Below are 27110 nucleotides of genomic sequence, written 5' to 3' on the forward strand. Positions count from 1 at the left end.
AATTCAGTGAGTAAAATAAGTTGACTAAAACAAACTTTTCCTACTTTACAGCATAGAAGGTGGAAATGAAGAATATTTACACAAAAGTAATTTGGACTATTCTTAATTATACCAGTGACCATGACATTATTGTTACCTCAAAACTGTTCTGTATATAATGCAGGATAAAGAGATTTAGTTATTTTGAATCGTTCCCTTTTTTTTTTTTTGGTTCTTTTTTTTCGGAGCTGGGGACCGAACCCAGGGCCTTACGCTTCCTAGGCAAGCACTCTACCACTGAGCTAAATCCCCAACCCCAATCGTTCCCTTTCTTTTGACCAATGTGTTTTTGAGACTCTTGATCTCAAGACTGAAGAAAATTCATAATCTGGCGACTATTGCAATAGGCAACTTCGATAGGCTTCCGAAAGCTGGCACACAAGCCAACCTTTGAATCTATAATGCCCTTACAAAAATAAAATGGAGAGTTACTGGTCACCTTAGGGTAAAGATGTGCAGCCAGCTAATTCCTCTAAAGACTTGCAGATGCATAGAAGACCGAAGCACCTGCCATTCCTGTCTGAACTTAACCAAGTTAGAGGTAAAGGGTAGTCTATGTTAATGAAAATATTATGTTGCTGAGAAACCAAACTGGACCAGAGCTGGAAAGGCCTTCTGCACTGGCTGGTGTCCTCAGTCAGAAGGCGACAAGAGAGCTATTAGGGAGAAAGCCACCAACAATCATGCTCAACTGTAGACCTTGACCGCTGAGCTACCCGGCAAGACACTCCCACAATAGCGTGGGGGCGTAAATCTCAGCGTCTGAAACCCTCCCTTTTCTCCGTACTGTACTTAAATTGATCTTTGCTGTTGTGGTGGTGGTGGTTTTGACCCTTGGGAGTATATAAAAACTTTTCCAATTTTTCTTTTTAAACATTTGAAAATTACAGCCACCTAGAATCTATTCTAGAATTTACGATGCCATAACCTGGTTATTTGAAAAAGTTGAGCTTCAATCCAGCACAAAAAATTGATTCTTTTCCAACCTGGAGACCTCAGAATGTTCTGATCTTGGTAAAATTGCTGCTAGAATACAAATGAATGATGTTGCTTCCATTCCAGCCACGTGTTTCCATAGCAACCTTAAATGGGGCCGAGACCAGATCACTAGAGCTTTCCACATTCTGGTTTGAGGCTCCTGCCCCTCTCTGTGCTGATCAGTGGGTTTTAAGAGTGAGATCAACCAGGCGAAGAGCTATCTAAGCCTGAGTGTGTATGCTGGCAACAACAGAGAGGTGCAGACAGACAGAGGGACAAGCTGATCGCAGCACCTCAGAATCCATTGGGTGTCAGGTGCTGGTTTGCGCACAAGTTCTGTGGGGTGTGCTATCTCAATTATTCACCCTTTTCCATGTAACTTTTGTTAAGAACAAATTATATTTATCTTTTAATGAAAGTTTGTCATTTTGAAAACAGATTAGGCACATATCTATATTCCCATAAGTCTAGTTTATATCGATGAAAAATATTCATCAACCGCACCATCAGCTTGCCAGACGAATGTAAGAAACGGGATGGTAAGATGGGTTTCTACCTCACCCCGCTGCTACGTCAGGTGAGTAGCTTGCTGCTGTGGAGTAACTGAGCTGGATGAGTGGAAGCATAACTATCAAGTTCTTCTCTGTCAACAGTAATTATTACGTATAGACAGCACACACTTTATTCACACGCACAACTTCCATGGATATCACTATGTCCTTAGTCATCCTTAGTTTGATCTCTGTGTGTGAGAGTCTGTGTGAATTAAATTAGAGCTGCCTTCCTTAAATACATACACACACACACGCACACACACATTATATATATGTATAATATATATATACCACATGTACACCATATACACCACACACATACACACACCATACATACACCACACACACCACACCACACACACCACACCACACACATACACACACACACCATATATACCACACACACCACACATACCATATATACCACACACACCACACACACACACATACAACACACACCACACACACACCACACCACATACATCACACACACATGCAACACACAACACACACACACACCACACCACATACATCACACACACATACACATACAACACACACACACACAACACACAACACACACATACCACACATATTTATATTATCTTTTCAAAGTTCTCATGCATTCTCAAGGCCAAAAAAATACTTCTTTTCCTTTTCTTGGCAATGCAATCTCTGTATATCTGCTAGGTTCATTTCCTTAGAACCTAAAATTATATACATAACTTTGAATTGTAACCTAATAACATACTCATTTTATATAGTCCCTAATCCTGTTCCCAGTAACCTACTCTAATTTCCTTTTCCCTGAATGCTCGTGGTCTCCGTATTTGAGTCTCCTCTCCCACCTTCTTTCCCTTCCCTAGGTGTGTGTCCATTTCTAAGACAGACCCACTCCTATGGGCTCTTTGTAAAAAGGTCACACATTCCTTGCAAATTTTAACAAATAGGTTTGTCGCAGATTGTGTTATTACTTTACAACATATTAGGTGACATTTTTGTTTTTTAAGTTATGAATAGAACAACCAAGGCATGAGGAGTACAAGATGTTAGCTGGCCATTCACCCCTCAGTGGATTCTGCTTCTAACCAGAGGCTCACCATATTGGAAACGGCCTACTGGTCGCCTCAGCAACCCCCATCCCTTTTAAATGCTCCACTTCAAATCTGTGCTCACAACTCATAAAACTACTGTCTGCCTTCATTCACGTGTAGCCCATGTTTATTGATCAGATTGGTTTCCAGGCACCATGGTGGAAATACAAACCCAAGTAGTCTGTTCATTGGTAAGTTAAGCAGAGACATAAACTGCTCATCATAACAAGATGTAGCCATCCATGACAGCACACAGACCTCGGGATACTTTGGGTATTGAAAGGGGAGAACGGATCCAAGTGTTCCATGTATTTATTGCTTTGGACAGACCAACCATCCTAGTAACCTTGGTTGTTATATTAAAGTATAATAGACTGAGTAGCTTATACAACAGAGATTGGTTTCTCACAGATCTGGAAGCTCAGCACTGAAAATCTGGGCACTACAGCACTGTTGTCTGAGGAGGGCCCTCTTCCAGGCTATAGATTATTGGCTGTTGTCTTTACATAATGGAGAAACACATTATAGGAGTCTCTGGACTCCTATTTATAAAGTCTTCGCTTCCAGAACCTATATCTCTAAAATCCTCACCCTCACTCCCATCCCAGCAGCAATTAGCAAAAAAATCAGCAGAAGCACGGTTATCTCTCAGCATCCCAAACTTAATGACTTACGACATCAATTTGTCATCCCTTAGTTTGAACAATGCATTGTATTTAATAAGATACCTTTGGGATGAGATTGGCGGCTAACCACTTATACTTTATTGTACCTTATATACATATCCCAAAAGTAATCTTAGTTTTGTGTGTAAAACAAAAGTTTGTGATGTGAAATTTTCCCTTGAAACACCATGTCATAGAATTTCAATTTTTAAAGAACTTTAGGTTTGCAGCTGAGGGACATACAGCCTGTTCATGTACATCCCTGTCCGATTATAACATTATTTCAAGAGCTCTAAAAGCTTAGACATGGTGATGATACTGCCAAAGACATAGCCACTTATACTGAGGGCCATGTGTCCTTCAAAAACACCTCTGACATCATATGAAGCAATGGCATCAAAAGCAAAGTAATTTAACATATGTTTAAAACTGTCTGCACACAAACCTGGAATACTGCTGAGGTGCGGTTCCCTTACCTGATGAAACCAGGATTGGATCACTCATGCCCTTCCAAAATGTAGGATTTTTTCCCCCTATTTTGTTTGTCGTGGGTCTAGTCAAAATGGAAAGAGACTGGGACGAGATTCCTTGGCTGAACAAAATGACTACATTCTCCTTTTACAATTTTGAAAACCGTGTTCTGCCCTCCACCTGCAGATAATGACAAGGAAAGACTCCATTTTATTGAAAGATAAAAAAACAAATGAACAAACAATTATTTTAACCATCCTTTAGGCACGATAAAAAGCTAAAGAGAAAACTGTCAAAACTAACACCCAAATTTAGAAGAAGAGGAAAGAAAAGAAAGGAAGAGAGAGAGAGAAAGGAAGGAAGAAAGAAAGAAAGAGAGAGAGAGAGAGAGAGAGAGAAAGAAAGAAAGAAAGAAAGAAAGAAAGAAAGAAAGAGAGAAAGACCTACAAAATTATTGCCGGAGAATTGAATTCTACCATCCTGTATAAAGCTGGTAATGATTAGACTCAAGGCCCTGATCATTTATGGTGGGACTCTAACAGATGGAGAGAGAACAATGAAGATTGTAGTCAGCCTCCCTGTCCGCAGGGGGCAGGCATGGGGCAGGGCAGGGGTGGGGTGTAGAGAAGCTACAACTGAAGCTGAGCCTGGAATATTGGAATATACGGGCAAAAGACAAGGTCTTGGATAAGGTAGCAGTGTGGGTAGGGGTATAGTCATCAGCAAAAATAGGAAAAGGAGGGAGTGACCCAGCATCCTAGGGACGGTGGTAGGGATGGGGTTATAGTTACTACTCAGCTATTAAAAACAACGACTTAATGAAATTCTTAGGCAAATGGATGGAACTAGAAAATATCATCCTGAGTGAGGTAACCCAGGCACAAAAGAACACACATGATATGCACTCACTGATAAGTGCATATTAGCCCCAAAAACTCAAATTACCCAAGATACAATCCACAGACCACTTGAAGCTCAAGAAGGATGACCAAAATGCAGATGCTTCAGTCCTTCTTAGAAGGGAGAACAAAAATATTCCTAGGAGGAAATATGGAGACAAAGTTTGGAGCAGAGACTGAAGGAACAGCCATTCAGAGTCTGCCCCACCTGGGATCCAGCCCATATACATAGAGCCACCAAACCTAGATAAGATTGCTGGTGCCATGAAGTGCTTGCTGACAGGAGCCTCATATAGCTGTCTCCTGAGAGGCTCTGCTAGAGCGTGACAAATACTAGCAGCCAACCATTAAACTGAGAATGAGATACCCATTGGAAGAGTCAGAGAAAGGATTAAAGGTGCTGAAGGGGTTTGCAACCCCAAAGACAACAATACCAACCAACCAGAGCTCCCAGGGACTAAACCACCTTCCAAAGTTTACACATGGACAGACCCATGGCTTCAGCTGCATATGTAGCAGAGGATGGCCTTGTTGGGCACCAACGGGAGGAGAAGCCCTTGGTCCTGCCAAGGCTCAATGCCCCAGTGTAGAGGAATGTCAGGGTGGGGAGGCGGGGAGGGGTGGGTGGATGGGGGAACACCCTTATAGAAGAAGGGGGATGGGGGATGGGATGGGGGTTTATAGATGGGAAACCAGGAAAGGGAATAACATTTCAAATGCAAATAAAAAAATTAAAAAAAAAACTAGTAGAACAGTGAGCATCAGAAACAAACACAAAAAACAAAAAACTACCATAAATAAATAAATAAATAAATAAATAAATAAATAAATAAATATCGATCGTGAGTTTAAGCAAAGCGCACCTCCAGGAAGCTATCGGAGACCACGGAAGTAAGGGTGTGCCTCCATTTACCAGACCGGAACCTTGGCATGTAAGTCAATGGCAGACTTCCTGGGAGGTGCCATATCTCTGGAGCACGCTGAGGCTGTGAAGGTTCATGACAACACCCATCTTTGAATGACTTCTGCTTTATTGGTCACAGACGCTGACTTCCCTAAAATTGAATATTACCAGGGAAATAATTGCAATTAAAGTCGGTAGGAATAAAGGGCTTCACAGCCTGAGTTTGATGGCTGGTCTCTTTGCCACACACTCCTGCTTTACTCAGAACCTCTCACACACTGCTTCCTTTAAATACGTAACCTCTGCTTCCTTCTGAGTTCGACCATCTCTCAGTATTTTCCTTTGCTGAGACACTCCCACCCCCCACTCCCAGTCGCTCGGCTTCATTCACTGGGATGATAAACTCTATCCTGTCAGACAAGAAGTTCTCAGGCTGAAGGGATGGCTCAGTGGTTAAGAGCACTGACTGCTCTTCCAGAGGTCCTGAGTTCAATTCCCACCAACCACATGGTGGTTCACAACCATCTGTAATGGGATCTGATGCCCTCTTCTGGTGTACATGAAGAGAATGACAATGTATTCACATATAATTAATTAATTAAGTCTTAAAAAAAAAAAAACAGTTCTCTCCAGGCTGGGTGGGAAGAGAAATTTATAATTCCATTTGCTACAGCAAGATAAGAAGGCTGGGAGGGTTAAGTCACTCAAGGTGGGGGTTTTCTCTTAGGAACAAAAGAATCTAATTTCTACAATCAAGAATTTGGACCAAAATCAGTGTGCCTTGGTGCCACACCTAAGTGATTGTCTGAGACTGCCGCACGTCTGTCACGGGTAGGTCAGACTGACTCTCCCACGTGGAGACAGTATTAGTGGGTACGAGGAAGGTACCGAAAATTCGGAGCTCAGACCTTCCGGTTGCTAGCAGACCGCCAGCGCATAGGAAAGCAGAGTGGTCGCGGACTCCCACAGGGAATCAGTTCGACTAAGGTCAAGGGCTTTCTCTCCACTGTCTACAGCAATTTGAAGGGCCACCCATCTAAGGTGAGGACAGGGAAAAGCCAGCAGCCAAGTCCAAAATACTAGCCTTGGAAATGAGGGAAGCATAACCATGACGAGGCGGGCTGTCAATCCAGACTTTCTGGCGGAGCCAGGACTGTGTAACCTCACGGAAAGCGTTCGGAGGAAAAGCATTTAGACTTCGAACCAGGGGCCAGGTGTGTGACTGCGCTCGGACACTGCCTGCTCCTCTCCCTCCCTCCCCTCTTCTGGCATTAGAAGCTTAGAACCCTGCCTGAGGGAACATTGTGTAGCTGATTCATTTCCTTCCCTGGAGGATTTGCTCCCAAGTAGCCGAGAACAGATCCCTGGGAGACCAACCGGTCTGCGATGGTGCTTTCCTCCGTGACTGTTCAAATCTATTCTGTGCCTGCTCCTTTTAGGGAGAGGAAAAAATTGTTCCTGGTTATTTTGGTCTCGTGGCTTTTCAAAACTTCCATGACAGGCCGTACGGCGAGTTGACTTCTGGGAAATTCCAGTCTGGTTAATAATTGTAAACGTATTTATACGATGGAGCATGATTTTCTAAATGCTATCCTGCTGTGTGAGAAAGAGGCTTTGAAATAAAAGTATCAACTACCACAACAGAAGACCCTTGCTGTTTCCTAACTGGTGTTCTGATCGGGTATTTAAGGAATTAAGAGGTCTAGTTGGAGGACAACCTATGAGAGACTGTTTTATGACTTCTCTCTTTGGTCTTACAGGGAGCAGCCTGTGTATGCAACTGAGACGATAGCTTAATTTCCCAACGATTTTCAGAGAATATAAAGGAGACTCAATGTTAACTTTGGCCCTTTCTTCACGATATCAGTAAATCCAGGGAATGTGTCCATTTCTCTGACTCTCTGTTTCTCTGTCTCTCTGCCTGACTCTGATTCTATCTCTGTCTATGACTCCCCCTCCCTCCACCTTTCTCCCTGACTTCCCACCTCTCTCCCTCTCTCTCTCTCTCTGCTCCCATTTTTCTCCCTCTTTCCCCATTCCTCCACACTCTCTCAATCTCTTTCTCCTCCTCCCTCCCTCCATCCTTCGCTCTCCCTCTCTCTCCCTCCTCCCCCTCTCTCCTTTTCTCCCTTTCCTATCCCTCCCTCCTCAATCCCTCCCCCTTCTCTCTCTCCATTTCTTCTGCCCCATCTCTCTCCCTCTAGCTTTCACTCTCTCCTTCCCCTCCTGCCCCCTTCCCTCCTTAGAGTCTTGAGGATACTATGCTATCCACACTGTGTTCACTGTGTTGTTGAGAACCTGGAACTTCCAGTTCTGTCTCCAGAGTGCTGAGATGACAAGGGTGGGACTCTATCCGGTTTGAGGTTGTTTGAGGTGCTAGGGACCAAATGGTAGCCTCATGAATGCTTTCACCTACTCGGCTACATCCCCAGCATCCTTGTGCTCTCTTTTAAATATCCATCTTCAAAATTGGGCAAGAAAGTTAGAGTTTTGTCAGGAGAAAAGTGAATAGTAAAAATCAGCATCAAACTACCAGGGCAATAACGCCTTCCTAAACCAATGGTTCTCTACTTTTCCTAGCTGCAACCAATAGTTATAAAGACTTTGCACACATCTCTAGCATATTTGCACTTTGATGAGTGTGTGTGTGTGTGTGTGTGTGTGTGTGTGTGTGTATGTATGTGATGGTTTGTATATGCTCAGCCCAAGGAGTAGCAGTATTAGAGAGTGTGGCCCTGTTGGAGTAAGTGTGTCACTGTGGGGCTTTACGACCCTCATCCTAGCTTCCTGGAAGCCAGTATTCTGCTAGGAGCCTTCAGGTGCAGATGTAGAAGTCTCAGCTCCTCCTGCACCAGGCCTGTCTGGATGCTGTTATATTCCTGCCTTGATGATAATGGACTGAACCTCTGAACCTGTAAGTCAGCTCCAATTAAATGTTGTCCTTCATAAGACTTGCATCGGTCATGGTAACTGTTCAGAGCAGTAAAACCCTAACTAAGACAATATGTATGTGTATATAGTTTCACAACACATTGTGTTATGATTTCCCCTTACTCTTTCACCTTAAGCATTTCTGTAACTCATTAAATTGATGTAATTATAATAAATGACTAGTCGATTAGCAACATGGGATTTAGGAAACACTACTCTCAGGGTCTGGAGAGATGACTCAGCAATTAAGAATATGCACTGCTCTAATAAAGGTCCTAAGTTCAATTTCCAGCATCCACATCAGGTAGCTTACAAATAGCTTCACTCCAGTTCCAAGAGATCTGACACCCTCTTCTGGTCTCTATGGACACCTGCGTGAACATGTGAATACCCTAACAGAGATACACACAGATACCTGTTATTAGAAATAAAACCTGAAGAGCATTGCCCTCATGAACAGTATGGTGAAATTCCTTATTAATCTGTACTCTGGAAAGTAAAGAAAGGTTTTCCCTAATGATAGTTTTCTGTTATTCAAAGGACTGAATCTTGAGACATTTTTAATTGTGTCTCTTCCATTTTTGCCCTGAAATTCAAAATGAAGATATGTGTATATAAAAAAATTAAGGTCATAGTCTTCCTTCATGAGTTCTAGTATAATTCTAGGTCCTAAGCATCTAACCTCATACAAATACTCTTTAGGGAGAAAGCTTTCTGAGACCTGGCTAGATGTGTGTCTGATTGTGGTGGTTTGGATAAGAATGCCCTCCCCCTGGGCTGGAGAGATGGCTCAGTGGTTAAGAGCACCCGACTGCTCTTCCAGAGGTCATGAGTTCAATTCCCAGCAACCACATGGTGGCTCACAACCATCTGTAAAGAGATCTGATGCCCTCTTCTGGTGTATCTGAAGACAGCTACAGTGTACTTATATATAATAAATAAAAAAAAAAAAAAAAAAAAAAAGAATGCCCTCACCTCATCCACTAATACACTAATATTTAGTCATCAGGAAATAGCACTACTTGAGAAGGATTAGGAGGTGTGGCCTTGTTGGAGGAAGTATGTCACTGGAGGTGACACTCCAAGCCCAGTGATATAAAGGAATTATATATTCTAGCTACCCCATATAAAAGATACACAATCCTGGTGTTTTATTTAAAATCTGCAAGCCTCATTTAGGCAGGATTTGAGCTATTATAACCTACGTCCCTGTCATATGTCCCTTGTTTACTTCCTGTTTCCCCCGGCCATGTGCTTCATGGTCCATCTCCTCTCATGGCGGCCTCCTCTGTTCTTCATCACCTCCTCCTCACCACCTCCTCTGGTCTCTCCTGAGATACTCTCATTCAGTTTGATCCTCAAGTCTCCCATCTTTCTCTCTCTACTTTCCAATTTCAGACTTCAGCCTCTTATTGACCAATAACTTGGAAGGCAAGGCTTACACAGCATCACTTGGTATATGTAAGGATCTGCTCATTGGAAGCGACCAGATCTTGGGGGCCAGTATTTAGCCTTTGATTACATAGCAGTATTGTACCAACCCCAACATTCTCCCCCTTTTTCTAAATAAAAAAGGCTCTTTCCCTTAAAGTAATGAACTATATCCAGTAAGAATAATCTTGAAATCAACAGTGCAATAATTACATTCACAATAGCTAGTCAATTTGTATTTGGCTACTTTGGAGACAATATTTTTATCTACTGTATCTTGGTGAGTTCAGAGTTCTGTATTTATACCACTTTTTTCCATTGCCATCTTAAGCATTAAACTTTCATAATTTGCAATTGCCAACCTTAAAACAACCATTTACAATTTCCTCCAACCTTCATAAAACACCATTTCACCCTTTGGCCTTCATTTACCAACCTTAAAACACCTCCTTGAACCCTAAAACACTTTCCTAGATTCGTTGTAACTTTTGTCTCACTGTGAGACTATTACTATTTGACCTTTAACCCTATCAGAGACTTGGGGAGGAATAGTTACCCAAGTTTGTACAGTGTAGGAAAGCAGCTTCCAAAACTGTAGAATTGACAGGCAGCTGGCAGACTGGACAGTCCCCAAAATTCGCTATAACATTGGAACATCTATCTTGAGCTTTCTGGCCCAGAATATCTGACAGACCTTGTGTGAAGCAGGAATTATTGAGGACTTCTTACCCTGTCTTGGCAGAGCTTGGCAGTCAACTTTGCCTGCATCCAAATTTTCTCCATTTTGAAGATCATTCTGGCTTCAAGTTTCCACCTGCAGCCAGAGCTGACCTGGTCCCACAGCTCTCTGCACACAGATCCCCTGGGGGGAGTAAGCAGGACTCTCAGAAGGGCTGACAATCCTGAGAGCACAGAGGAGACCACCACTTCTGCTCACATTCCTGGCCTAAGATGAATCTGCCAGGAGCCCTCTGGACACAGCAACTGAGGAGCGGTATGGGAAAGGATCCTTCTGGTTTCTGGACAATTTTCTAGACAGATTCTAGGTACCAAATTTAAATCAGGATCAGATAAACCATCTAAACAGTCCCATGATTCCTAAAGAAATAAAAGCAGTCATTAAAAGTCTCTCAACAGGGCTGGAGAGATGGCTCAGCGGTTAAGAGCACTGACTGCTCTTCCAGAGGTCCTGAGTTCAGTTCCCAGCAACCATATGGTGGCTCACAACCATCTATAAAGAGATCCGATGCCCTCTTCTGGTGTATCTGAAGACAGCTACAGTGCACTTATATATAATAAATGAATAAATCTTTTTAAAAAGTCTCTCAACAACAACAACAACAAAAAGCCCAGGACCAGATGAATTTAGTGCCAAATTCTATCAGACCTTCGTAGAAGACCTAATACCAATACTGTCCAAACTATTCCACAAGATAGAAACAGAAGGAACACGATCCAATTTCTTCACTGAAGCCACAATTAGGCTTATACCTAAATCACACAAAGACCCAACAAAAAAAGAAAACTTCAGACCAATTTCCCTTACACATATCAATGCAAAAATACTCAATAAAATTCTCACAAATGGAATCCAAGACCACATCAAAAGATCATCCATCATGATCAAGTAGGCTTCAGGGATGGTTCTATATATGGAAATTCATCAACGTAATCCACTACATAAACAAACTCAAAAAAAAAAACACATGATCATTTCATTAGATGCTGAGAAAGCATTTGACAAAATTGAATACCACTTTGTGTTAAAAGTTTTGAAAAGATCAGGAATTCAAGGCCCATACCTAAACATAGTAAAACCAATATACAGCAAACCAATAGCCAACATCAAACTAAATGGAGAGAAACAATGTAATCCCAGTAAAATCAGGGACTAGACAAGCCTGCCCACTCTCTCCTTACCTATTCAATATAGTACTGGAAGTCCTAGCCAGAGCAATCAGACAACAAGAGGAAATCAAAGGGATACAAATTGGAAAGGAAGAAGTCAAAATATCACTATTTACAGACTATATGGTAGTGTACTTAAGTGACCCCAAAATTCCACCAGAGAGCTACTAAGCCAGATAAGCAACTTCAACAAAGTGGCTGGGTATAAAATTAACTCAAATAAATCAGTAGCCTTCCTCTACACAAAAGAGAAAGAAGCTGAGAAAGAAATTAGGGAAATGACACCCTTCACAATAGTCACAAATAATATAAAGTACCTTGGTGTGACTCTAACCAAGCAAAGTGAAAGATCTGTTTGACAAGAATTTCAAGTCTCTGAAGAAAGAAATTGAAGAAGATCTCAGAAGATGGGAAGATCTCCCATGCCCATGGATTGGCAGGATTAATAGTATGAAAATGGCCATCTTCCCAAAAGCAATCTACAGATTCAATGCAATCCCCATCAAAATTCCAACTCAAGTCTTCATATAGTTAGAAAGAGCAATTTGCAAATTCATTTCAAATAACAAAAAACCCAGGATAGCAAAAAATATCCTCAACCCTAAGAGAACTTCTGGGGGAATCACCATCACAGACCTCAAGCTGTATTACTATTTTTAGATCACTATTACAGAGCAATAGTGATCTAAAAAAAAAAAAAAACCGTATGGTATTGGTACAGAGACAGGCAGGTAGATCAGTGGAATAGAATTGAAGACCCAAAAATGACACCTATGGTCACTTGACAAAGGAGCTAAAACCATCTAGTGGAAAAAAGATAGCATTTTCAACAAATAATGCTGTTTAACTGGCAGTCAGCATGTAAAAGAATGCAAATTAATCCATTCTTATCACCCTGTACAAAACTCAAGTCCAAGTGGATCAAAACCTCCACATAAAACCAGATACACGAATCTAATAGAAGAAAAAATGGGGAAGAGCCTCGAAAATATGGGCCATGGGGAAAATTTCCTGAACAGAACACCAATAGTTTATGCTCTAAGATCAAGAATTGACAAATGGGACTTCATAAAACTGCAAAGCTTCCATAAGGCAAAGGACACTGTCAATAGGACAAAAACGTCAACCAACAGATTGGAAAAAGATCTTTACCAATCCTATATCTGGTAGAGGGCTAGTATCCAACATATGCAAAGAACTCAAGAAGTTAGACTCCAGAGAGTCAAATAACCCTATTAAAAATGGGGTACAGAGCTAAACAAAGAATTCTCAGCTGAGGAATATCGAATGGCTGAGAAGCACCTAAAGAAATGCTCAACATCCTTAGTCATTGGGGAAATGCAAATCACAACAACCCTGAGATTCCAACTCACATCAGTCAGAATGGCTAAGATCAAAAACTCAGGCGACAGCAGATGCTGGCAAGGATGTGAAGAAAGGGAAACACTCCTCCATTGTTGGTGGGATTGCAAACTGGTACAACCACTCTGGAAATCAGTCTGGAGGTTCCTCAAAAAAACTGGACATAGCACTATCTGAGGACCCAACTATACCACTTCTAGGCATATACCCAAAAGATGCTCCAACATACAACAAGGACACATGCTCCACTATGTTCATAGCAGCCTGATTTATAATAGCCAGAAGCTGGAAAAAACTCAGATGTCCCTCAACAGAGGAATGGATACAGAAAATGTGGTACATTTATACAATGGAGTACTACTCAGCTATTAAAAACAATGATTTCATGAAATTCATAGGCACAGGGATGAAACTAGAAAATGTCATCCTGAGTGAGGTAACCCAATCACAAAGAAGACACATGATATGCACTCACTGATAAGTGGATATTAGTCCAAAAGTTCAAATAACCCAAGATACAATCCACAGAACACATAAAGCTCAAGAAGAAAGGCAACCAAAGTGCAGATGCTTCAGTCCTTCTTAGAAGGGGGGACAAAAAATATTCATAGGAGGAAATATAAAGACAAAGTTTGGAGCAGAGATTGAAGGAAAGGCCATCCAGAGACTATCCCACCTGGGGATTCAGCCCATATATATACAGCCATCAAACCTTGACAATATTGATGAAGCCAAGAACTGCATGCTGACAGGAGCCTGATATAGCTGTCTTCTGAGAGGCTCTGCCAGAGCATGACAAATACAGAGGTGGATGCTCGTAGCCAACCATTGAACTGAGAACTGAGGTTCCCCATTGGAGGAGTTAGAGAAAGGATTGAAGGAGCTGAAAGGGTTTGCAACCCCATAAGAACAACAATACCAACCAACCAGAGCTCCCAAGGACTAAACCACTACCCAAAGAGTACACATGGACAGAGCCATGGCTCCAGCTGCATATGTAGCAGAGGATGGCCTTGTTGGGCATCAATGGGAGGAAAAGCCCTTGGTCCTGCCAAGACTCGGTGCCCCAGTATAGGGGAATGTCAGCGCGGGGAGGCAGGAAGAGGTGAGGGGAATCGGGGGGGGGGCACCCTCATAGAAGCAGGAGGGGGGATGGGATAGGGGGGTTTATGGATGGGAAACCGGGAAATACAAATTTAAAAAATCCAATTAATGAGAGAAAGAGAGAGACAGAGAGACAGAGACAGACAGAGACAGACAGACAGACACAGACAGACACAGAGACAGACAGAGACAGAGACAGAGAGAAAGACAGAGAGACAGAGAGAGAGAAGCAGCAGCAGCAGCATTCTGTCTGCAGGTGAAAGTAGGGCATTCTCTCGGAGACAAGCTTACCAAAATAGGAGCCTGGCTATGCCAAGCATCTTACAAGCGCTGTATGACAGGGTTCCAGTGATGAGACAACCTGAACTGGCCCATTACTGTTCTTGGTGGAAATTTGCTATGCTACTTTTGCTTGCGTTTCTGACATGTTAATATTTGAATTCCTTGCTGCTAAGGGCCCCTTGCGGATGGCTGGGGCTGGGATAATGTAAAAATTCTTCTAAAAACTGGTGTTAAGAATAAAGTTAATGGTAGTTCCCTGGGAGAGTCAGCTACCCAAGAAATTGAGTCTTCCATAGAACCTATTACTTAAGTAGTTTTAATAAACATGAGGCACAATATTTGAGGGGAAAAAACATTAAAGAATAAAAACTTGGGAAATTTTCAGGAGCTGAAAAACCATAACTGAGTCCTTAGGTTTTCGTGTCACTCTTTATATGGATGCGCAGCCTCAGAAACACGGAACTAGTATTGAGAGGGCAAGATTTGGATTACACGATTAATGAAAGCTCTTGGTGGCCTCCTGAAGACAGAGCCAGCTGTTATAGGAATCCTCGTGTTCTTCTGTCCTTGACAGGATTGTAATAAAGATATGGATCATAGTGAAACAAGGGTGTACGACACAGAAACAGTGTTTATGAAATGCCTGGCTTCCTAACCAGGCTTGTCAAACAAGGACTTTTTCTGATACTGTAGAAAAAAAAAATATTGCCCTTGTGTGAGCAATGCTTATATGCAGCCCAAGGGGCCACAAACTACTTTAAAACTCAAAGGAATGGATGGTGGTCATATATCAAATATAAAAGAAAATCGTAGGAGAAAGGGGAAGAACTAAACACAGGGCTGAGAGATTGAGTTTCCACAGAAGATTAAATATTCCTGTTAATAAAACAACACAGGATAAGCTTGACACAATGGGTAGTAGGAAATAACTTCCGATTTATTAACTTAGTCAAACTTAAATAGAGTCCTGTCTAACATTCCTGTAACCACAAGGCTTTGAGACACCCATCTTAAGGGAAAAGACAGTGAGTTAAAAGAAAACTGATTTTATCACAATGCTAATTTTTAGTTTTCTTTTACCTGCCTATGTAATCAAGGAAGACTGTAGCCACGGAAATTATGCAATCGGCGATTCAAGTTTTTGAGGAAATGATTTTGTGCATGAATAAAGCCTGCGAGAGAGACAGATCATTATAATAGGTCGAGTCATACCGAGATGTGCTTCTTCTCTGTCCAGTCTCTCGTGAAACAAAACTAAAGGGTGCCCCATGTCGGATTCCTCCCCCTCTGCCCTTGCATCCACCTGCTTTCTGCCCTGACTCTCACTCACAGCTGACCTCCTACAGAATCTATCTCCAGGTAGAGGTCCTTCAGTGTTCACTATCTTTTTCCAGGTCAAATGGGGTGCTGCCAGGAGCTGACACATTTCAATGTAAAAAAAAAGCCTTAAATTAATAAAAAAGATCATTTTAAAATTCATATTCTGCGGGTCTCTGAGGTTTTGAAAGACCATCTATTTAACTTGTTTTTTAGCTAGAAGCATTTTATTGTAATAAACTAGTCTGGTATCTAATATGATCATGAATTTGACTGTCTAATCAACTTGTAATTTTTCTTAGTTATCCTAAACCATTTATAACACCAGCCTTAAAGGGGACTAGAACTTTACGTTACATCTCTAAACAAGTTGCATATGTCCAATCCCTATATGGGTACCCCAAAATTTGCAGCAATATGTAAAGGCCTATAGCAATATAACAAAATATAATTTTAATATGTATTAATATTCAAAGATCCACACCAATGTAACAAAATATAGCCTCAATTTTGTATCAATATACAAAGATTTATACCAATGTAAGATTTTTGGCTAGCAGTGGATCTTGGGATTTAAGAGTAAATTTAATAATTTACTATTCTTTTATATTTTCCTTGATTCCCCCCCTTTTGTTTTCAATCCTTCTCCTCCTACATAAGAAAGAAGGACAGAAAAATGGAAAAGGAACAATCCCTGAGTCTAACTTCCTATACCTCATTTCTTCCCTGATCAGGACCATTTAAAAACTTGCAACCAACCTCTTTATAACAAGAATCCATCACCCAATAGAATAACTAAAAGTCACATACCTGACCTCTTCGGGATGGGGTAACATGTTCTCTTAAGGCTTTCTTCTGTTTAGGGATGTCAGCACTTTTTGGGGACTCTGAGAAAATCAGGATGTTGGCCACACCCTGGGAGAGCTAGCTGTATCATTGCTGTCCAGTTTCTGTGGGAAAGGAAAGTACAGGGCTTAATTGACGTCCTGGCTGGATCTATCTGCAAGGCTGGACACACTGAGGTCATCTGGGGTCATCAGCCTTCCCTGAAGCCGTTCTGGAAGCAAGTCTCCCAAGAAAACACCATCAAGGCAGTCTGAGGCAGGAACAGGCATCCCAGCATCCCCAAGGGCAGATCTTGTTAGGGTTGTTGCCTTGGTCGTCATTTTAAGTGAGCATGTAAGTTCTCACAAGTAATATAACGTTGTGTACAAACGATGTATGGGTTATTCAAGGTGCACAGCTCAGTTAATGAAGATTTTTGTTCTTTCTTCAAGCAGGTGAAAGACATCTTTCTTAAACTAGTTTGGACTCTAACCAAACTTCTATATAAAATTTTATCTATGCCATTTGAGAGAATAGCATGATAAATTTTGAAGATTTTGTCAATAAAATTATTGACATTATATTTACATATATTGTATATGCATATATTATACTATATATACATATATACATATATATATGCAGAGCTGTTCCCACAGAGGGATCAGCATACACATTACTTGTCTTGTTGATCCTGCCAGTCTCCCCTGTCTATAGCCCAGATCTTCAGGGGGCGTCTTCCCTGGTCAAATCATATTTCCAATAATTTCTCTTTTCCTGTTGGATAAAAGCAAAATAACCCTGCCTCAACCCTAACTCTGGGTCCTTACATTGACTAGTAGAATATACATTTCCTAGGGCAAAATGCCTTTTGGCAATAGAAAAAGCATTATCTCAAATTGAAATTATAGATATACCTTACGTGAACAAATATATCTATTTTCCCCTTTTCTTTCTATAAATTTAAGATTGGTAAGTATTTACCTTTTAGATCATTAAGGACATTATTGTTTATTATTAAGCAAAACCCTTTTCTTTATGGAAAAAATGTCATTTTTGGTGTTTGCAAGTGGCTTTATCTTATCAGCATGGTCCACCCTGACTACATTTAAAGGTCATGCTAGTCCAGAATTTACAGATATCTGCCATCTCTGTCACTTGTATGCTGGGATTAAAGGTGTGCACCTCTACTACCCTGCTTAAATATGTCACCTCAATTCCAAATCACTGTAACAAATCTGAACTGTAGTGACATTCTGAATTTACTTAAAATCTTCAAATCCCTCCCATGTTTTAGCAAGGCCAAACAATAAAAATATTCTATTTCCCATTATTAGGTAAAAACGAGAACATTCAAACAAAAAGCAAACAAAGAAACACGAAAATTCTACGTTTCCCGGGTCAGTTGTGTTATAGCATGCTGTAGCAGCAAAACCTTGACCGTTAGTCCTTGGAATTTAGGTGATGCAACATTGTATCGGTGAGCCCTGGGCAGAAAGAGCTGACAAATATCTCACAGCCAGAGAACTCTGAGTTCCGTCTGGCCCTTTTTCTATTGGGAAGGGCCTTTTTTCTTTCTCTATTTGTATTGCTTGTAATTTAGCATCCCACCTCTCAGTTCTCTCCTTATGTAAGTCCGTTTTATTTTGAACATTCTTAGGGAGGGGACATAAAACTGGGATCATTAGTGAACATATTGTAACTAGCTCCATGACAACTAAAATGAAACTCTACAAAATCCAAGTGCCTTCTGCTTTCCTGCTTTCCATTTTTAACCTGGAAAATATTTTTCCATTTAATCTCTAACTCGTTCCTTAAGGACATCAATTTATCAATTTTAAACGTAACACCTTACCAGTTCAGAAGTTTGGGTCCTTTTAGTCTTATTGAAGTTAGGAAGAAATGTTCCTTTACAAACTGCTGTGTGTCTGTGGGCTCATTGGGCCAGCTTCAGCCCCTCAGCTCAAGTCCAGGTTTCAGTCTTCTGCTGGCCGCATGCTTCTGCATGGGACTTCAGGTCTTCACCAAAGCTTCAGACCTAATTCTCTCTAGTGTGCCTGAGCCTTTGGTCTGCTTTCATTCTTTTCTAAGAGACCAGGCATCTTGTCCAGCTAGCCTGACGACCCACCCCCTCCTTTCACAAGGGCCTTCTCAGGCTGTAAGCTTGGATTCTAATTGTCCCATGTTGGGTGCCAGTTTAGAAAAGGAATTATATATTCTAGCTAACCCATATAAAACACACACAGTCCTGGTATTTTATTTACAAGCTGTAAGCCTAGATTGGGCAGCTTTTGAGCTATTGTAACTGACATCCCAGCCATATGTCCCTGTTACTGGCTCTTTCTCCTGGCCATGTGTTTATGGTCCATCTCCCCTCATGGCAGCTTCCTCCTCTTTGTCACCTCCTTCTCTCCTCCTTCTCTGGTCTCTCCTGAGACCCCTCATTTGATTTGATCCTCAAATCTCTCACCTTTCTCTCTCTACTGCCCAATCTCAGAAGTTAGCCTTTCTTTGACCAATTAACGTGGGGAGCAAGGTTTGCATAGCATCACGTGGTATATGTGAGGTTCAGGGGCAACCAGATCTCAGGGGCCAGTATTGAATACAGAGCAGCACCAGACCAACCCCAACACGGTAGTTTCTTTTCCTCTGTCTATAGATCCAGATGTAGAACTTTCAGCTACTTCTCCAGGACCATGCCTACCTGCATGCTGCCATGCTCCCCACCATGACTAAACATCTGAACCTGTAAACGAGCCCTAAATAAATGCTTTCCTGTATAAGAGTTGCCGTGGTCATGGTGTCTCTTCACAGAATTAAAACAGTGACCATGACACTGACTCGGGCTATTATCTAGATGATAACATGAGCGCAGGATAAATATCTCATATTGGTTCATGAAGTGAGAAGAACTACAAAGTAACAAGGTTGATCTATGTGCTATGAGCCAATATCCAAGGCATATGGCTAAATTGGAATGTAAGGTGAGTGCATCGGGTGTGGTACAACACCTCAGACTTTTTAAAGGTGAACACAGTCAAACAACATTTCTGGAAAGTCAGTGAAGCATTAGTAAGAGGGATTGCTTCTAGGGAAAAGAAATCGTGGGTTAGATGGCAAAGGTTTAGTGTTATGTACGTGTATGCTGTTTTTTAAATAGTATCTGAAGTTGGTATTTTGTGTTCACTAATACTGATTTTAATAAGACACCAGATTTTACAACGTGGGGGGAAGGGGCGCAAGTGTTTGCACACTATGAACGAAGACCTTTCCCAGTGAGCAATTGTATAAATAGATGTTTATTATAATACTGAAGTTCATTATCTCTTCCTTTAGATTTCACATACAGTTTACAATGAGTTTTCCACCCAGGGTTTGGTGATCACAACTTTGATGAGTGGGTGTGATGGGGGGGGGGGTTGCTACAGGCAGGTGCTTCACAAGTTGAAGCAAACGAAGGAGAGTTTGCCACCTAAGAGAAGGCAGAGCCTGAACCATCGCTTTCTGGTGAGTGGTCTGGGGTCAGGTCGCACCTGTGGCAGTGCAGAAACCTGGCGCTTTACAGTGTCGGGGGTTACAGATGCGTTTACAGGTAGCAGCGTGTGAAAGCCTCAGCAATATTCCTTAACTCAGAAACCCTCAGAATGGGAGGTGAGCACCCAGGGGAAAGGAATCTCTTCTGAAACTCTGAGTAAAATAAGCCTGAAGTGAGAAGAGAGACAACTATCGTTATAATGTCGTTGATGGTTTCGTTTTAACCCAAATCTGGCATAACCGCCGACGTGAGAAAATAGGGAAATGACAAAGGGAAAACCTTAAATCTTCAAAAATATTCTTAAGGCTTGGGGGTTAAGGTTTTCTTGCGACAATCTCAGTTCACACCTCCTGTCTTGGTGTGGTTTGTTCTCACCGCCTCTCTTGCTTTCAGAAGAGCCCTAGAGCCCAAAGAGGGTCCCTCTCTTCTCCTGCACAGCCTTACAATTCTTGATTAAACTGTGAGCCTATTTGACCTGTGAAACTGATTTGAAGAAAACTAATAACACAGTGGTATGTGGAGAGCTCAGAATATGATCCCAAACTCCCGAAATCATCCATCCGTGTTGCTCATTTATTTAAGATTCGAGAGCCGTTGCTGGAAGCGAGACACTTCAAAATGCAGGGGTTGGGGGCTTAGTACATTTCCATCCTATACAGAAACTTAACAGCATGTGTCAGATCTCGTCCGGGCCATCCTCGAGCTCTTTTCTCATTCATTCTTCAGAATTTTCATAAATTATAGCTATTTTATCATCACAAAGATTATCCCAGCACCAGTAGTTGCTGCAGTGTTTTGCTCATGTCTTAAATGTATTTTTCCCCAGAATTAGTAAATGACAGAGTAGATGAGTAGAGTGTCACAGAACAGCGTTGCTCACTGCACAACATGAAGACTAGCTCTCTGGGGCCTGGAGCACTGAGGGAGGAGGCTGCAGAAGGTTGTGATGTTGCCTGCTCTGCTCTCTAAAGCACCCGCCATTCAAATCGAAGCTATGTGTCAGGGTAAGTGATTACTTCAGTTCCTGTTTAAGTATTATGTTTAGATTTATCCTTTTTAAAAGTATCTTCTGAACATGAATATATTCTAACACATGTGTACCAAAGGTGGAGCACCCAGATTCTCTCTGAGGGAGCTGGAGCTCGGCTCCATTCCCTGGGAGCTCCGTGGGTTTCACACAATCTTTTCGTCTCTCCTCTTGTCATTGAGTTAGGAACCTTCACTGCCTTCCTATCACTCACCAGAGGTCACACAGAGGATCTCAAGGGGTTCTCTGCTCTAATCATCACTGGTTGAGTGGTTACTGTCACTGCCTTCGCTGTCACTGTCGCTGTCACTGTTGCCATTACCAGACTTGCTGTCGTCATCACTGCTGTCAGAAGTGCTGTCCTTGCTGTCACTATCACTATCGCTGCTGTCACTGCTGCTGCTGTCACTACTGTCACTGCTGTCACTATCACTGCTGTTACTACTGTCACTATCACTGCTGTCACTATCGCTGCTGTCACCGTCACTGCTGTCACCATCGCTGCTGTCACTGCTGTCACTGCTGTTGCTGCTGTCACTGCTGTCACTACTGTCACTGCTGTCACTACTGTCACTACTGTCACTGCTGTCGCTGCTGTCACTACTGTCACTGCTGTCACTGCTGTCACTGCTGTTGCTATCGCTGCTGTCGCTACTGTCACTGCTGTCACTGCTATCACTGCTGTCACTGCTGTCACTGCTGTCACTACTGTCACTGCTGTCACTGCTGTCACTGCTGTCACTGCTATCACTGCTGTCGCTGCTGTCACTGCTGTCACTACTGTCACTGCTGTCGCTACTGTCACTGCTGTCACTGCTGTCACTGCTGTCACTACTGTCACTGCTGTCGCTACTGTCACTGCTGTCGCTACTGTCACTGTTGCTGCTGTCACTACTGTCACTACTGTCGCTGCTGTCACTGCTGTCACTACTGTCACTGCTGTCACTACTGTCACTGCTGTCACTGTCGCTGCTGTCACTGTCGCTGCTGTCACTGCTGTCACTGCTGTCACTGCTATCACTACTGTCGCTGCTATCACTGCTGTCACTGCTGTCACTACTGTCACTGCTGTCACTGCTGTCACTGTCGCTGCTGTCGCTACTGTCACTGCTGTCACTGCTTTCGCTGCTCTCACTACTGTCACTGCTGTCGCTACTGTCACTGCTGTCACTACTGTCACTGCTTTCACTGCTTTCGCTACTTTCGCTGCTGTCACTGCTGTCACTGCTGTCGCTACTGTCACTGCTTTCACTGCTGTCACTACTGTCACTGCTGTCACTGCTGTCACTACTGTCACTGCTGTCATTGCTGTCACTGTCGCTGCTGTCGCTACTGTCACTGCTGTCACTGCTGTCACTGCTGTCACTGCTGTCGCTGCTGTCGCTACTGTCGCTACTGTCACTGCTTTCGCTGCTGTCGCTACTGTCACTGCTGTCACTGCTGTCACTGCTGTCACTGCTGTCACTGCTGTCACTGTCACTGTCGCTGCTGTCTGATTTGCTCTCACTGTCACTGTCATTGTCGTGGTTACTGTTGTCTGATTCGTCCTTGTCCTCACTCTCACTGTCATCATCACCGTTACTGTCACTGTCATCGGTATCAGATGTGTCATCACTGCTGTCATCCTCTCCAGCATATGAGTCACTGTCGCCGCCATTATCGCTTGATTCATCAGAGGTGTAAGAAGCATCTCCATGGTTGCCATTCTCATTGGCGCTTTCGGAGTTAGCATCATCACTTCCGTCACTTCCGTTAGACTCGTCACTGCTGTTGGGATCGTCTCCTTGCATGGACTCATCGTCAAAATCATAACTGTCATGCCCGTCACTATTGCTGCTGCTGCCTATCCTGCTGTGTCCCATGTTATTATGGGTGTCTGACTTCTCGGCAGCCCCTTGCTTTGGGCTATTCCTTTTGTCCAGCTCCATTCCATGGTGTCCGTTGCTGTCTTTACTTCCACTGAGCTTCCCAGATTCTTTGGTAATACTACTTTTGTTGCCCGTGCTGGAACCTTCGGTTTCTAATCCCTGTGGAACAATAAAAATAAGAATGGATAATTAGTCAATATTTGCTGCAAAACTCCGTGGTGGGAGGAGATTCTGGGCTGTCAGTGTAGTGGTTGATGACAGCCTTCTGATCTAGCACTCGAATGTGAGTGAGCTCTGTAAAAGGGTTTGAATCCTCCAATAAACCACCCAGGTTTCTACCTCGTAGAGACTTGAACCAACAGGTGCGTGATAATGAAAGTGTCATAGTGAAGCTCATCACTCTGTGTAATGAATGTAATACTAATAAAATGTCTCACAAAAACATCATTGAATCATTATTCAGCCTGACTTCTAGCATTCTGACTAATTTTGCAGAAATTTCTGAATTTTTTAAATTTTTCCTATTTCAGAGACGTATTGGAGAGGTGACTCAGAGGTCCTGAGTTCAAGTCCCAGCAACCACCTAGTAGCTCACAGTCAACTGTAATGGGATCCGATGCCCTCTCCTGGTGTGTCTGAAGACAGCTACAGTGTACTCATATACATAAAATAAAAATCTTTTAAAAATTTTGTCCTATATCAAAGTCTATAAGGACTCCAGCCTTTTCAATAAGACACTCAAGGTAGCTAAAATGGAACCCAGATGCTTAGTGTGGACTTTTATGCCTGTTTGGGGTTTTATCTTGTGTTTGTCTGGAGTTTTTGCTACAGCCACCAGAGTGTGGAAGGAAGGATGTAAGTTGCCATCTAAACTTACCTGATTTTGGCTCTGCCCAGAAGGACATGCTTCTGCCTGGCTGATAATCCCACCCTCTGTGGGACTGAGATTCTGGTTGTCCTGTGTTGTTTGGGTACCATCGCCTTCTTCAATACCGGTTTCCTCACTGCTGGAGGTGTTGTCCCCACCACGTCCATTTGGGGAGCCTTCTTGTTCTTTAGAGTCATCGTCTTCAGTACTAACTGAACCCTGACCTCTGTTGTCATTGTTTCCCCCACTAGACTGGCCCTCGTGGCCCTCCGTGCCATCGTGACTCTCCCTTCCATCTCCTGCGTCTGCACCCACACCATCACCAGAACCCGTGTCTTCATCCTCCTCTATCCCGTTCCCGCTAGGACTCCCTTCAGTATTATCCAAACCAGCACCTTCCCCAATGCTTGGTGTCACCTCAGCCCCCTGGTTCTCACTCCCCTCCCCTTCTCTCTGCGGCGTCGTTTCCTGTGCAGCAACTCCACTCCCGTGTGTTCCAACCTCATGGTTTGTGCTATTCTTGCTTCCGGCTACCTGAGGCTCATTTTCCTGGACAAGGGTGGCGTCTCCATTCTGGCTCGTGTCACTGGCAAGGCCAGTTTTTGTATCCTGATGAGGCTGCTCGTGTACCTTACTCTCCTTTGCTTCCTCGGCATTTTCAGCGATGCCTAATTGGCCCCTGATGCCGTTTGCTGTGCTGTTCTCTCCTGCGTGTATCCCATCGTGACCGTATGTTTCTACGTCTTCGCGTTCTTTAGCACTGTTCCCCTGTGCGTTTGCTAAAATGGGCTGAGTAGGAGAACTCTTCCCTCCTACGGCTATCGACTCGGAGCCATTCCTGTCTCTTTCGTAACCCCCATTAGAGTGTACCTGCCTTCCTAGCTCACTGCCCTTTGGGGAATCGTCGCTGTCGCTGTCGTTAGTGGCCTTGTTGATATGCAACTCATTCTGAAAAAGAGGCACAATTGAAAGTCAGTTGTGGCCACCATTTTTGAATAAGGCCAACAGAAACAATGGGTGGAAATTTCAGAGGAACTCATAGACCGTAAAAGTGTCTTGAAAATGGAAAACAACAGGAACATTCGTATTTCTATCGTTTACCTGTGCTGCGGTTCCTGGATGTGCTAGAAAGGGTACGTCGGCAGATTTTTCAACAATGTCTCTCTCCAGCGGCACTAACTGAGGAACCTGCAGAGGTTGAAACATGGATATTACACGGGTTCTTGTTATTGGAAGGAGAAAAATGTAATATGAAGGTCAGATCACAGTCTGGTCACATGGAGAAGAAAAGGAACCTGTCAGGGTACTTATGTGGGATTTCAAGCTGAGCAAATGAGGGTTTTTATCATATTATCAATCAGCCCCAAACCCCTAAAGCAATGAGTGTGGGCTGCTGGAGAAACAGCCCCCTGTCATTGATACTTCTGACCCTGCAAGGGCAAGCTCAGAGTGCCTACAAAAATTTTAACTACAGGAACAATGCAGCATCCAGTTATGTGACATCCTATGAAAATGCTAGGCATGGAGGCTGGCTGATAAAATCACAAATGGATCGAATTTCTTAATATTTCTGCATTTGTACTTGTTTTAATGCTCCAGATTTTCCACAGTGAACATACAAATAACACACATGAAACACATTGAGGAGTCTAACTTTGCCTTCCTGTTCTTTCCTCAGTTTTTCCCAGTGTACGCTGTGTGGACATTACAGTGAAATTCATGTGGAACGAAGCAGCCGTGCCTCATGACTTTGGGGCATTGAATTAATTTGATTAAACTTTTTTTTTAAAAAGTGGGTCATCCTCTCATTAGGATGTTTTATTGGGAAGAGAGGGAGTATGCACTGGTTCCTGCGTTTGCCTTTGATCGAGACCCCATATATCACATAATAGATTTAATGCCAATTGAAGATTTCCAATAAGTGTTTATTCTCAACTTTTCTGTAATAGAATAAGCAGATATGTACATTTCAACATTAGGTTGAAAGATGCAGCAGTCAGAAGGCTTGATTGGGAAGACGTCCTTACCGGAATGGCCCATGCGGTTGCCCAAATGCAAATATATATAATTATCTTCGTTTTCATTATGAATAATAATCAGCGTCTGTTTAGAACAAAGAATTCCACAAAACGGTCCATTAAATGAAAGTTGGTAGCCACCGTAATCCAGTGTTTTAGTCTTATATTGGCCCTTTTCTAGGACAAGGAAAAAGCACTAACGTGGGAAGACTTCTCAGGTTCCAGAATAAACCCCAGCATGCTCAGCGCGAGCATGGCTTCTGACTTTTTCTGCTGGTGAGAGCAACAGCGGCGGAGGTACAGAGTCCCAGAGTAGGCGGCCACAGTGGCTCTGGCCCTTTGCTTGTTATCCATGAGGGTAGCTAGCATCTCTCCTGGGTTAACTTTAAGTAACGTTAACTAGAGCAGATTTAAATGATAAAGCACTTGTAACTCCCCACCTGGTCTATAGGGTTGGCTTTAAGCACTGTAAGAGGAAGAAATCTGTGAGCTAAGGGAGCTTAGGGTAGGAGGAAGACCACAGGATTTCAGATCCCTGAATTCAAATTCTTCCCCCACTATCTGCTCTCTGAGCTTGGGCACTTTCGATAGCTTTATTGGGCTTTTGTTTCCTCAGTCTGGAATAATAACTGTGGCTCAGAATATCGCAGGGGTTGGCAGAAGACTCGCCCCTGAGAAGCTTTCTAAAGGCATCGTTAGCTCCCCTCTTCACACAGCGGCAGCTTGTGCACCCCGCGCTCTTCTCCCTCCACTCGCTGGCAGCACACCACTGTTTTGAAGTGCCTAGCTACCCCCATGTTCCTCCTCACTGGCATCAGGTCCTGGAACCCAGCCAGCGTCTTGATTATCAGTGTCTTCTGAGCAAAAACATCACCCTACAGAGGTGACTGCTGATCAAGCATTTCTGGGTACAAACGACACCCCGCCCTTACTAAATCCTTTGCAGTCTCGGGCTGAGTGAGGGGGCTTCAAGAGTGAAATCTTTCACCCCTTTGCAATGCAAATTCACAGAGTCAGATGCATATATATC

At 42.9% G+C, this 27110-nt stretch overlaps 2 protein-coding genes and 1 long non-coding RNA gene across 3 annotated transcripts in view; 1 reads left to right on the forward strand and 2 right to left on the reverse strand.

Moving 5' to 3' along the window:
• Positions 1 to 16970, reverse strand: part of Dmp1 (dentin matrix acidic phosphoprotein 1) — a 34044-nt gene extending 17074 nt beyond the window's left edge. The window contains exons 1-3 of the mRNA XM_063272869.1: positions 16750 to 16970; positions 5564 to 5755; positions 3807 to 3981 (exon numbers count right to left, since the gene is read on the reverse strand). The gene's annotated coding sequence lies outside the window, so the exon portion shown is untranslated. The remainder of the gene's footprint in view (positions 1 to 3806; positions 3982 to 5563; positions 5756 to 16749) is intronic.
• On the forward strand, positions 1088 to 23893 carry LOC108352697 (uncharacterized). The gene is made up of 3 exons (XR_001841057.3): positions 1088 to 1594; positions 21126 to 21303; positions 23725 to 23893. It is a non-coding gene; the product is annotated as an uncharacterized LOC108352697 (long non-coding RNA).
• On the reverse strand, positions 20048 to 26155 carry Dspp (dentin sialophosphoprotein). Its single transcript, NM_012790.3, has 4 exons — positions 26090 to 26155; positions 25164 to 25250; positions 24072 to 25010; positions 20048 to 23353 (listed from the first exon to the last, which is right to left on the reverse strand). Exons 1-4 carry the CDS (start codon positions 26144 to 26146, stop codon positions 21578 to 21580), a joined length of 2859 nt encoding a protein of 952 aa, NP_036922.3. The 5' UTR covers positions 26147 to 26155; the 3' UTR covers positions 20048 to 21577.
• Positions 26156 to 27110: the final 955 nt, after the last annotated feature.

Source organism: Rattus norvegicus, chromosome 14 (genome assembly GCF_036323735.1).
Source record: "Rattus norvegicus strain BN/NHsdMcwi chromosome 14, GRCr8, whole genome shotgun sequence".
Lineage (NCBI taxonomy): Eukaryota > Metazoa > Chordata > Mammalia > Rodentia > Muridae > Rattus > Rattus norvegicus.

Excerpts from the sequence above, each read along its gene's own strand:
- Dspp (NM_012790.3), bottom strand. The coding sequence starts at position 26,146 with ATGAAAACGAAGATAATTATATATATTTGCATTTGGGCAACCGCATGG. Across the intron at positions 25,251-26,089 it reads CAACCGCATGGGCCATTCCG|GTTCCTCAGTTAGTGCCGCT; the intron begins GTAAGGACGTCT and ends CAACCTCTGCAG. Across the intron at positions 23,354-24,071 it reads CTGGGCAGAGCCAAAATCAG|GGATTAGAAACCGAAGGTTC; the intron begins GTAAGTTTAGAT and ends ATTGTTCCACAG.